The sequence below is a fragment of the Danio rerio genome, chromosome 1, assembly GCF_052040795.2.
Source record: "Danio rerio strain M-AB ecotype USA chromosome 1, GRCz13ab, whole genome shotgun sequence".
Classification (NCBI taxonomy): Eukaryota; Metazoa; Chordata; class Actinopteri; order Cypriniformes; family Danionidae; genus Danio; species Danio rerio.
Genome location: NC_141021.1, coordinates 2,398,655 through 2,411,575, shown reverse-complemented (window position 1 = coordinate 2,411,575; position 12,921 = coordinate 2,398,655). Strand labels below are relative to the sequence as shown.

The 12,921-nt window shown below is 39.4% G+C and overlaps 1 protein-coding gene across 1 annotated transcript; it reads right to left on the bottom strand.

Moving 5' to 3' along the window:
- Nucleotides 1-35: 35 nt before the first annotated feature.
- atp1a1a.5 (ATPase Na+/K+ transporting subunit alpha 1a, tandem duplicate 5) lies at nt 36-12,212 on the bottom strand. The gene is given in 22 exon segments (NM_178099.2): nt 36-745; nt 2,600-2,691; nt 2,786-2,887; nt 3,031-3,161; nt 3,265-3,410; nt 3,486-3,609; nt 3,697-3,851; nt 3,927-4,095; nt 4,187-4,337; nt 4,415-4,551; nt 4,633-4,808; nt 4,898-5,090; nt 5,201-5,335; nt 6,920-7,228; nt 7,310-7,578; nt 9,334-9,451; nt 9,535-9,669; nt 9,758-9,871; nt 10,089-10,289; nt 11,501-11,560; nt 11,886-11,999; nt 12,133-12,212. Coding segments are annotated over 22 exon segments (3,072 nt in total). The 5' UTR covers nt 12,145-12,212; the 3' UTR covers nt 36-716.
- Nucleotides 12,213-12,921: the final 709 nt, after the last annotated feature.

Here is a 12,921-nt window from a genome sequence, read left to right as displayed (position 1 = left end):
ATTGTATCTTTAAAAATGGACTCAAACACGTGTGCTTTTATTGTGTCTTTGTTTTATTGTGTCTTTATTGTTCATCAATACAGTGTACTCTGTTCTGTACATAACCTCACGTCAATCCAACATGTGGCTTTTTATTGCATGAAACACAAAAGAGTAATGTGTGATTATAGTTAAATACACTGCTAAATACAGTGCTAAAGGTTAAAACTAAAACTTGTTAGCAGCTTGGTTGAAACTTATATTTTTTTTAAATGCCATGAATGTGGATTTTCATATATACACTCAATGTAAATTAATCTATTATAATAAGCTGTGCAACTTCGCATGCGTGTGTGCAAATGACTTGGATGCTTCTCGTTTATAAATGGATCGTTCTTCTTAAAATGTTAATTTACTCACCCTCACTTTAATCCAAACCTTTACGTTACTTAATCCTGTTGAACACAGTAGATATTACAAAGAAAGCTGAAAGCATAACCATTGACTCCCATAGTAGAAATAAAAGAAGTCAATGGTTTCAGCTTACAAAACATCTTCTTTTGTGTTAAACAGAATAAAGAAATGTGAAAGGGTGAGTAAATGATGGCAGAATGTTCATTTTTTGGTGAATATCCCTGTAATCTGACGTATTTAATAACCTAAACGGGTGTTCATTTTGATGTTTTCCAAAGGATGCAATCTTTCCTTGCTCATGTTCAACAGAAAGTCTTCTGGCTTTAGTAGTATGTTTCTCGTTCCACCCAGCCTGAAACAAAATATGACAGATGTTAGTTCAATCTTGGTCTCTGAAGTAGATCCACCCTTTTCCATATGCAGTATGCTTGCATCATCTGCTTGGGAATGTGAGATATGTCTGGCCTGTAGCCAGGAGGGGGGTTCGGGTGCTTTGAAAGACCCACCCCTCACTGATATAAGGTCCAGAATGTGTCCTTTACATGAGCTCATTTGTCTTAATTCGACTGCTTTGCCATCATAAATTGACAAAATAGCCCATTAAAGAAGGCTGTCATTGAATGCAAACAATTATGTAAATATTAAAGTAAATTTTAATACTAAATAGGGTATTTTTGTAATAGATGAACTTTTAAAATATGCTTTTTTTGAAGAGACTAGAAAAATGCTCAAGCTTTACATTATTAAAATTATTATGTTTTAATTTATTATTATTAAGATGGCCAAATTCTGACTGAGGGAAGTTGAATGGGTCTGGCCAGTTTGTTATCTGCCCAATAAATGACAATAGGCTACAGGTTATTTTTCCCCCCATTTAAAACTTTTTAACTTTTTCCAATGGTATATGATGTACTAAAATTTGTATTTAAAAATAGGTTTATTCTATATATAAGTGTGGTTGATGACCATCTGACAAGCTAATCTCTAAAATTGTGCTTAAAATATCACTAAAATCCAGCATTTAAACCTCATAATTCAATAGAAAACAAGACAAATAGCTACAAAAAGGTCTACTTTTTTAGAAAAAAAAAGAACAGCCCCTTTCAACAGGCTGGCTACGGGCATGTATATTGTGTTCAATTTGGGATTTGTAAGGATTAATTGATGATAAACTGTTTAATTATTACTAAATTAATGTACACCCGAGGTGGTAATGCTTCCACCTCAGTTGTGCATTATTGCACTAAGTGGAGTGTTAATAAATAGACATGAAACTCTGGGTTTTATAACAGAAACACATTAAGTTGAATCCATTTGGACCAAAAGCCAACAAATAATGTATATATTTTTGATTAATCATACAATTTTCCCCCTAAATTAACTTTTAACAATGTTAAACTTGTCATTTAAAAAAGTGTATATAATTAGAGTTCTTGTTTTGCCACATTAAACTATGTGGCTGAGAAATAATTTAATTGGCCCAAATGGGTTATAATCAAAACTTCTCAGTGTTTAGCCATGTATAAGTCTTAAATTTCATTTATAATCATCTTATTATAGATTAAATTTATAAAAAGAAATCTATAATCACCTTTAATGTTCAAATTTTACCACTGTTCAGATGTTGTATTTAAGAGTTTATTAGTCAGGTTTTAAGGTTTTGGTCCTCAAATTACTCTTGTTTGTAGCACTAGTTTTTTTCCCCCATTCACACTTGGCATCAGCGTCAATGCTTCCCATTCACTTTGAATGGATGACGTCAGACGTTGCCGAACTGCATTGTGGTTCCTTCGACGGTGCTTCAGTGGCGTTGCTCGCTGCAGAAGTTGGGACTTTCTCAACTTTTCAAGTGCCGACAGAAGCGTCAGCCAATCAGATCGCTGTATGCAAATACACCAGATCAGACAGTAGCCGATTACTGAGTAATTTCATTGGCTGACGCTGCTGTCATGATTGCACCCGCCCCAACCTTAGACACACCCTCTGTGTAGCGTTGGTGCTGAAGCCCCGTGTGAATGCACTGTTACACATCTCCTCTTAAGCCTTCTGTTGTGTTTTGATGTGATTTTTGACTGTTATAGCTGTGAAATGGAGCTGTAATGCACTCAAAAACTACTTTAATTGTGCACTTCTTTTAAAAATAATTTGGATGTTCAACAGCCAATCTGAATCAATGTGATGATGTGTGACTTGAATGCATATTTACCTCCTGGGTTTTGCCTAATGAAATGTTTTCTAACTTCATCATAGATGAAAATGAGGATCATATATGGGAAGGCACAGAACCACCACATAGGTCTAAATGAAAGAAGAAAACATTGTTAATTCATCCATATGTATGCTTAGTTTTAAAGTCAGGTAGATATATTAGGTATATAACGATTGCACCCACTTCAATGGATACATTCTGACTGCAATGTCCATGCCTGGGCAGTAAGACAGGAACGCTGCAATTGCAGTTTCCTCAAACAGACTAAATGTGAGGACTCGGTTTCTACAAAAGAAGCAAATAATCACAAGTTTTGATTAATTGAAATTGGCCAAACAGGTCTTTTAGAAGCCGAAGCTAAACATATAATTAAATCTGATGGATATCAGGGCTGTATTTGCCAATAATGGGAGTTATTGGGAACATACTTCATTCCCTGCTTTGCAAGGGAAAGCCTTCTGGACTTGCAAACAAGCAAAGTAGTCCACTGCATGATCACAATGCTGGTAAAGTAGGCGGTGTGGCATGTGTACTCCAGAACCTTTCTCTGCTGGTAGGTCTACATCAGACATAACACAGGAGCGTTATTTAAAAGAAACTGGCATTTTTTACAGAAATATTGGTTTGACATTTGTCTGATTTGGTAGATATGTGGCACCTACCCATTGCTGGCCATAGCTGTCTTCCACTTCACTGAAATATCTGTCATTCCAGCCAATCCGTAATCCCACCAGATCCCAAGGCAAGAAGCCATTCTCAGCAAGAATCACAAAGTAGGTAAAGAACCCGCCAAATGCATTCATCACACCTGATAATTCAGTTTGAAGACATGTTAGAAACTCACAAGCACACAGTGCACTACACAGGACAATCATGCACTTACCAATTTGACCATAGCTCACACTGACCAGCCTCTCGTTCACCAGCCTATCAGTTGCAGCGTTTCTGGGTTGTCTCTTCATGATGTCACTTTCTGCATTTTCATAGGCAAAGGAGATAGCAGGAACCTGTGGTTGCAGGTGGATAAAATTGAGAACATGCCCATTTTAAGTTCTCTATATTTATATAACTACAGTAGATTAACTTTGTCTCACCATGTCAGTGCCCAGGTCAATGCAGAGAATGGTGACGGTGCCCAAAGGTAGAGGAATACCAGCGAGGACAAACATGAGGAAGGGTGACATCTCCGGGATCTTGGTGCTCAGTGTGTAGCAAATGGACTTCTTCAAGTTGTCAAAGATCAGACGGCCTGAAGTGGAAGATATGTTTGAGATGTGAGTCTTCAGAATTATTCAGTCAAGGAAGTTCCCAAAATATGACATACCTTCTTCTACTCCAGTGACAATTGAGGCAAAGTTGTCGTCCAGAAGGATCATGTCAGCAGCCTGTTTGGATACGTCAGATCCAGCAATACCCATAGCCACACCAATGTCAGCCTTCTTCAGAGCTGGAGAATCATTGACTCCATCACCGGTTACGGCTACAATGGCACCCTGATAAGAGTAAGCAATGAATTATTGTACATTGGTACCTGCCGCATGAAATTCTCCACTATTAACAGCTACTGAATATATCTGATGGTACCTGTCGCTGACATCCTTCCACAATGATCAGCTTTTGTTGTGGAGACGTTCTGGCGAACACAATTTCTGTATGATGTTGAAGGACGTCATCCAGCTGTTCATCTGTCATATTTTTCAGTTCTCCTCCATGGATCACGCAGGCCTTAGCATCTCTAGAGTCACATTTAGTGTTGGTAGACATACAGAAAGCTGAATTTTATATTTGTGCTGGCTGAGTTGATAGGTTTACCTTGGATTCACCTCATCAATATGGATTTTCAGCCGAGCAGCGATGTCATCCACTGTCTCATTGCCTTCTGAGATGATGCCGACACCTTTTGCAATAGCCTTTGCTGTGATCGGATGGTCACCAGTAACCATGATTACCTATAACAGAAGTTTCAGATCTATAATCAGTTCATTTAATGTAATTAATTCAAGCAGTGGATGTTGTAATAAAGAAAACACCTTGATTCCAGCACTCCGGCATTTGGCCACAGCATCTGGTACAGCGGCACGAGGAGGATCAATCATGGACATGAGGCCAACAAAGCACAGGTTCTCAGTAGGGAAGTTCATTTCTTCAGTATCAAATGCAAAACCCTCAGGAAACTGATCATCAGGAAGGCAGAAGTGGCAGAAGCCTGTGAGGGAGAATGCAGAGTTATATATAATACTGTGGTTTAAAGATCTGCAGTCATAACTTGAGTGTTTTTTACTGGTGACTTTTTACCCAGGACTCTTTCTCCAAGACCTCCAAGTTGAACATAAGCATTCTGAAAGTCCTCTTTCATTTCATCATCTAAAGGATGCTCTTTTCCTTCAATTAAAATGGTCGAACACCGATCCAAGATTCTCTCAGGTGCTCCCTTCATCACCAGGAGGTGTTTTGGCTCTGAGGAATTGGGATTCTCATGGATTGAGAGCTACATCAAGGGAAATAAAGGCGTATTAGGGTGACCACTCAATCTAAAAACTCCAGGCAAATCAGTCAAATCTTTAAGAAAATCTCCAAAGTACACCTTAGCAAATATACCTGATACTTGCTAATGGAGTTGAACGGGATCTCAGCAACCTTTGGGTAGTTTTCTCTCATTTCAGTGACTGAACCGCAGCACAGCTCAATACACTTCAGCAGTGCAGACTCTGAGGCATCACCAGCTGTCTCTCTCTGCAAAACAAAAAGAGAAGTGACTTTGGCATGTTGCCACTGGGCAGTACAGTTTAAGACATCTCAATATGATCTGCATTTATTTCCATTCCCACTGTTAGAAGAACCAAAAGAGCCACCCGTACTTTGGCGCTTTTTTAGGCACAAGAGTAAGCACAACAGTATGGCACCACAAGTGTAGATTTGGACTCACTGTTGAAAGCTATTGGTTTACAGAGAACCGTCACTTCTGCATGCAACAAGCCAGAGGAACGACAACACAGGAAGCTCCATTTTTTTAAATACACCATAATAATACAATGACGGCATGCCGCAATGAACCATGCTCAAACAATGCCTGACTATATGTGACAAGCAGCACATGCCAAACAACCAAGAATAGGATCTGCTGCATGTTCTCCATTGATGTTTACATGTCGAGACACAATAAATGGCCTGAACATCTTTCTTTGAGTGAGAATGACGTCAATCCCAACTATCTGCCATATTGTACACCACGCCTACTGTACCAAGTAAGGCTACTATTGATATTGGAAATGCTAGCCTGATCAGGGTGACCTGTACTGAACCATACTGTAGTGCTCAATTATGGTTACCCATACTGCCCTACAAAAGCTGAGTGCAGCAACTGGAAGCACTAAAACTGTGGAAAACACCTTTAAAGTTTTTACATCAGGCAATCAGACATGACGGTCACAACACCAACACCTTTGTCACAATGGGATCTCGCAGATAATGCAATTTTGTTCAACTGTGCGGTTACTGCAGGGGCGACATGCTGGCGCAATGGGTACCGCTGTCCCCTCACAGCAAGAAAGTCACTGGTTCGAGTCCCAGCTGGATCAGTTGGCATTTCTGTGTGGAGTTTGCATGTACTCCCCGTGTTAGTCTGGGTTTGTCCAGGTGCTTCGGTTCCCCCACAGTCCAAAGACGTCTTGTAGGTGAATTGGGTAAGCTGTGTTTAAGCTCATGTGTGTATGTCCTGGTCCTCAAAGATTGGGGGTTGAGCATTGGGCTAACAACCCACCTTAAAGAAAACTAGATGTTTCGAAAGACCAACATGGTGCGGCTAAATATCGACCCAATTGCCCTGGGAGTCGCAGTAGGTAGTGCTGTCACCTCACAGCAAGAAGGTCGCTGGGTTGTGGGTTTGATCCTCGGCTCAGTTGGCGTTTCTGTGTGGAGTTTGCATGTTCTCTCTGCGTTCACGTGGGTTTCCTCCGGGTGCTAAAGACATGCGGTACAGGTGAATTGGGTAGGCTAAATTGTCCGTAGTGTATGAGTGTGTGTGTGGATGTTTCCCAGAGATTGGTTGCGGCTGGAAGGGCATCCGCTGCGTAAAAATGTGCTGGATAAGTTGGCGGTTCATTCCGCTGTTGCGACCCCGGATTAATAAAGGAACTAAGCCGACAAGTAAGAATGCCCTGGGAGTAAGTAAGCAAGCAGGTAGGTGTTGTTACTGCACTTTGCTTTTGAATTGCAGCATACTCTAAAACTGGTCCTCTGCATACCATAAGCTCGTACAATTCAAAGTGTTAAATACATTTTCAATACTTCTAAACTGTAGGAAATAAAATGTCATACCCTAAGCACTGGAAGATGACTCTGATTTGACTGGAAGACGGCACGATTGCAAAGGCCAGCAACACGTGCGAGAGCAGACCAAGTAGCTGAGCTCCTGTCAAATGAGGCTCCAGTCTGGTTCTCTGTGGTATCAGCTATATGAATCTGGTTGTCGAACCACATGTGAGCGACGGTCATCCGGTTCTGGGTCAAAGTTCCAGTCTTGTCCGAGCAAATGGTGGAGGTTGAACCAAGAGTCTCCACAGCTTCAAGATTCTTCACCAGGCAGTTCTTCTTTGCCATATGTTTGGCAGTGAGAGTCAGAGCCACCTATAAGAGAAAGCACACATTAACTAATACATTTAGAAATGTGCTTCAATTATAAGTGAGTGTAACACCTCTCCAACTCACAGTTACAGTGCAAGGGAGACCTTCAGGTACATTAGCGACAATGAGCCCAATAAGAAAAATGATGCCCTCTAGCCAAGTAAAGCCAAGCATCACGGAGATAATTAAGAAGGTGGTGCCCAAGAAAACAGCTACACCGGTGATGATGTGGATGAAGTGCTCGATTTCTCGGCCAAGTGGTGTTTGTCCACCTTCTAGGTTGGAGGCAAGTGATGCAATGCGACCCATGACAGTGCGGTCACCAGTGTTGACAACAATCCCTCTGGCAGCACCTATTGAATATTGTCATGTTTTAGCATAATTTCATGTAAAGAATTCAAAGGAATTGTTCATCCCACATCACCCCATAATTTACTCACCCTTAAGCCAACCCCCTAAGTGTATACGACTTTCATCTGTCAGGCCAACACATTCAGAGTAGAAATTTTATCATGGCTCTTTCATGCTGTATAATTTTGTTGGGTATTTGCCCTTTTTCGAAGCTTCGAACGAGAGCATAAATCCATCAAACCTTACTCCTTCTAGACAACTGCTCAACTGATCTCTGACTGGACATGATGCATGACGATGGTGATAATGATTATGTAATTTAGTTCAAACCAGGGCTTAATTTGTGTCGGAACACATCGGATCCAGCACCTCTGAACTCCGATCCAGCACCTCATTTTACCGATCTCCCTGCTCAATCGCCCTCCTCCCTTGTTCGCTGTTCACTTTCACTTTCTTCCACGACCCCCCAACCCTCTTCACTTTCATCCGTGACACCACACCCACTCCCTCCCCCTATACACTTTCGTGCAGGACACCTCTCCATCCTCGGGTACATGCCAGATCTGTTACCCTGCTCTGTTCCGGGACCTCCCAATTCACAAATTAAGCACTGGTTCAAACAAAAAAGTATGGTTGTGCAAAAAAAAAGCTCTTCTTCTCTAATGTTGGGTTCACAGCAAACTTGGAAGTAAGTATTGGCGCATGTAAGCGTGCTTTCACACTTGGTTCATTTGCCTGGACCGTACCCAAGTTCAATTGTCTCCCCCTGCCACCTCCTCGGAACCCCGATGCGCTTGCGCCATCGAGCTGCTGTTTTGTTTACGACCTTTGCTAGGTGACAGTCACAAAAGCAAGCGTCGAAATGGAAAGACTTCCGCACATCGCAATCATTCTGCTTATTCTAAGCTTTTGATTTTGGACATACAGAAAGCGACTCGCGTCCATCTGCCGCAAACATATTATCAACATTCAGAACATCACAAAGCGTCTGCAGAAGCTATTTTGGAGGAGACAAGCTGACATCCCTGTGTATCACCGTGTTTGCCCTGGCTCAGTGCCACGCATGTCATCAAGGTATAAAACGTGACACACACACAAACACAAACGAACGTTGTGAAAACGAAAGTTTGTTGAACAGTTGGCGCTTCACTTTGGTGATTTGGTACGATTGCATTCACATCAGAAGTGAACCGTACCCCAGACCACCTCTTTCAGGCGGACTCGGGTACGGTTCACGGGTGCCCACCCGAGTTCAGAAGACACATTCACACTAGCTAAACGTACCGTACTATGATGTCAAACTAACCCGGGTGCGGACCAAAAGTGCTAATGTGAAAGCACCCTGAATTACACACATAATCAAAGCAACATCATGAATCTAGGCTAATTATTAACATGCTTTCCTCGAACATGCAAAGTTCGCCTCAATTACATCTGTTGTGCAAGTTTAAATAATTGAACTCAGTTGCATGATGGGACATGCTTCTTAAGTCATGCATCATACAAGTCAGAGATCAGCCTATTTTGTATTGATCTGCTTCATTAGACTTGAGTTAACTCCCTGATGGTGTATGGGTTCGTTTATGATGGATTTATACCCTAAAAAAAGGCCCAGTACTCAACTCTATTACACAGCATGGAAGAGCCAGGATAAAATGTAAAACTAGTCCGACGTAAGGGTAAGTATATTATGGGCTAATTGAATTTTTTGGGTGAACTATTACTTTAATCATTTATCTATCAACATCAATTTTTACCATCAATACAGTTGGTAGAAAAAAATGCGATGTTTCTGGTCTCCAGTGGGTTTTCACTAGACATGTCTGGAGTGCGAATCTGGGGCTCAGATTCTCCAGTCAGGGAAGAGTTGTCCACCTGGAGGGGAAAGCATGGAGGGATGTTTTAATAAAAACTACAATAAGCGAACTATTTTTGGCATGCGATTCTTTAGTTTTTACCTTGCATCCATGTGAAGATACGATGCGAATATCAGCTGGGATTTTGTCTCCACCTTTGACCTCAACAAGATCCCCCACAACTACCTCTTCAGCATCAATGATCTTTTTCTCTCCATCACGCACAACCAGGGCTTTCTGCAGTGCATGATGATAAATTATGAGAATGAATGCACATTTAACTTTGTGTGAAAGCTATTTTAAAAAATATTTGAGCTTCTTATACCTGAGGAACGAGGTTCTTGAAGGAATCCATGATTCTACAGCTCTTTGCCTCTTGAGAGTATGAGAAGCATCCATTGACTGTGACCACAAAGGTAAGCACAATTCCTAGATACAGCTGTAACAATGCATGTGGATTGTTATTGATCACATTCCAAAGATTACAGCACACTTGTTTATGGAAGAACTTCTTTGCTCAAAATTACAGTGGTGTAGCACAGACCTTCAAAACTTATCCCAAAACAGGTTTATTATAATAGAGTATGGCACTACTTTTACTGACATATAGTTGACACTATGCCAATTTAGACATAAAGACAAAATGCTGTACATACATTGTCATTTACTGGCTCTTCGGTTGCAGCCTGGATCGAAAATGCAAAGTAGCAGAGAAATGCACCGATCCACAGCAGAGTCTGAAATCCACCAAAGAGTTGCCGGCAGAACCTCACCCATTCTGGAGTTATAACCGGTGGAGTCAGGGCGTTTGGTCCATCACGCATTAAGACTTCCATCGCTCGAGAAACAGGCAAGCCCTGCAGCAGGTTATAAAGATAGAGGATAAACAGAGGCTTACTGTACACTACAAAAGGTTGAATGCTCTTAACTAGGAGCATTAAACGAACAAAAGGTACTAAGCATAAAACTTGATAAACAAAAAGCTAAGTAATTCTCCTCACAATGAAAGATTTGTTTCACAAAACAATACAGGCACACTGAAGAAATATTTGTTCACTGTAAAACCCAACAGTCAACTTTATCAAATGAAATGAGTGTAGTTAACTCAAAATTTACTCAAAAGTTAAATCTACTCATCTGAAAAGAGTTTTGAACTCAGTGTTGAGGATAATGAGTTAATTAAATACCTCATTACTTTAATTTAAATGGAGTAAGTTCACAGTATTTTTTTTTTTTTTTACTCAAATGATTTGATTGGTTTCCTCAAACGGTTTGAGTTGCCTTAACTTATTGGATTTTACACCCAATAAGACATTTATTGGGTTTTACTGTGCTCAAATTGCTTCGTTAACTCAAACGGATTAAGTTCACAGTACTCATTAGGATTAGTTTTTGAACTTAAATGGTTTGTTGCAATCTGTTTCCTTAAATGGTTTGAGCTACCTTAACTTTTTGGGTTTTACCAACGCAACCTCATGGCAATTCATAACTCTTTGATTTAGAGGCTAATTCGTATGAATTCGTACGATCTAATTTGTACAATTTAGTACGATTTGCTCATCACCCAATGATGGTGGGGTTTTGGGGTGAGGTTGGGGGGACACGCCTCCTTTTTATAATCGTACATTTTCATAAGACTGAACTTGTACGAATTCGTACGAATAAGCCACTAAACTGACTAAACGTAAAATACTTACGTTTCCTCGTGAGATCTTTAAAACTTTTAAGTGGTTGTAAACTATTTATATGGGCTGAATTAAAACTAAGTCAATTTTTTAGTCACTTAATTTGTTTGTTTAAATTCAGCTTAAATAAATTGTTTGCAACAATTAGCAATGATCCATTTTTTCAGTGGTACACTGTAAAAACAAACGGTTACTTTAAAAAGTGAGTAAACCCATCGCCTTATGGCAAATGGATTTTATCTAAAGTATTTCTGTTGTAACTTTTAACTATTAACTTTTTATAATTATGCACCACAGTTCACTTTCCTAACTCATCACTTTTTACAGTTGATATTACGTTACATTGATAGAATAATGCATTATTATTACTTCATTAGACCTACCTTTGTCAGATCAGTGCCATATTTTCTGCTCAGCTCCTCCATTGTTAGTTTGTGATCATCCTAATCAATGAAAAATATTCATAAAACACTTTTCTCAGTTTAAATAAATATAATTTTTTAAATTCCTCAACATTTAAGATCTGAAAACATGAAATAGTTTATATTCACTCGTAGTCTTTTTCAGCAGATTCATGCTCCCATTAACACTATTCGTCTTTGACATTTTTAAGACAAATTGAAAATGTAATTATTAATAAATTATTTTTTTTATGAAAAAAAACACACCTATTAATGGCATTTTTAAAGATGCATATAATACTTTAGCAAAAAACTTGTTTGCTTAATTTATTGTGTATATATAGATTATTCACGAATACTTTCATACCATTTCCACTTCTTTCTTCAGTTCGTCCATGTCATTTTTGTTCTTTTTCCCTTTTTTAGGCGTTTTGACTCCATCTTCTGAAGTCGCCGCCACTTTATAGTCATCTTTCCCTGTCTGCCAGACATAAAACAACATATAAAACAGATCCTATAACAAATCAGCTTAAATAAATGCAATATATGCAGAGTTTGATTAATAAGAAATAAAACACATTAAATGATGAATCCAGCAGCATCATTCTTCCTACCAAAAGCCCCATTTCCCATCCAAAATGCAGCGATTTGAGGAGTCAGGATAGTCCTCCTGTGGTAAAGCTGATTGGAGACAAGTGCCTGTGTGTCCAAAGCAGCCTTCCAGATTTATACCCTCCCATCTCACCTGTGTTCTGGGAACACGAGGGAGGAGTTGGTCAGGTATCATTTACTCTGAACATTTCTTGAACGTTTTCTTTTATACAGGTAAGTCATTTCTGTGACTCCCAGATAAAGGTCTATTAACTATTGTCTTATCAATGGATCTGAGGCTTGTTAATAATAACTCACATCAAAAGACGACCTTTCATGTTAATTCCTACCCTCATTTGTTTGGTTTTCAGTTTTCTTAAATATTTTAGCAGCCTGTTTTTGTTCGTGTTGACCATTTCTTTTTCATGTACATGTTAAGTATGATGACTAAATTATATTAGTATGTGATAAATCAAACTGCTTCTGTTTATTTACTGTAAAAAAAACACAGGTTTGGACAAAAATAAATAAAAAATGTGAACAAAATATGGACAAACCCAATGTATGGGTTAAATGTTTGAATTAAATTGGATGGGTTTGTCCATATTTCAGCCAAATTTCGCTTGAAACAGCCCACATCATTACACAGACTGAATACAGAGCCCTGTTATGCTGAAAAAGTTTTTCTTTCTGTTGTCAGTCAATAGACTCTCACAGCCTCCATGTCTTTCACAGCGCTGTAAAGTTTACTCCACATTATACGTCAGAGCATCACTTTGCATTTCAACACTGCATGTAATTCAAGTTCAAAT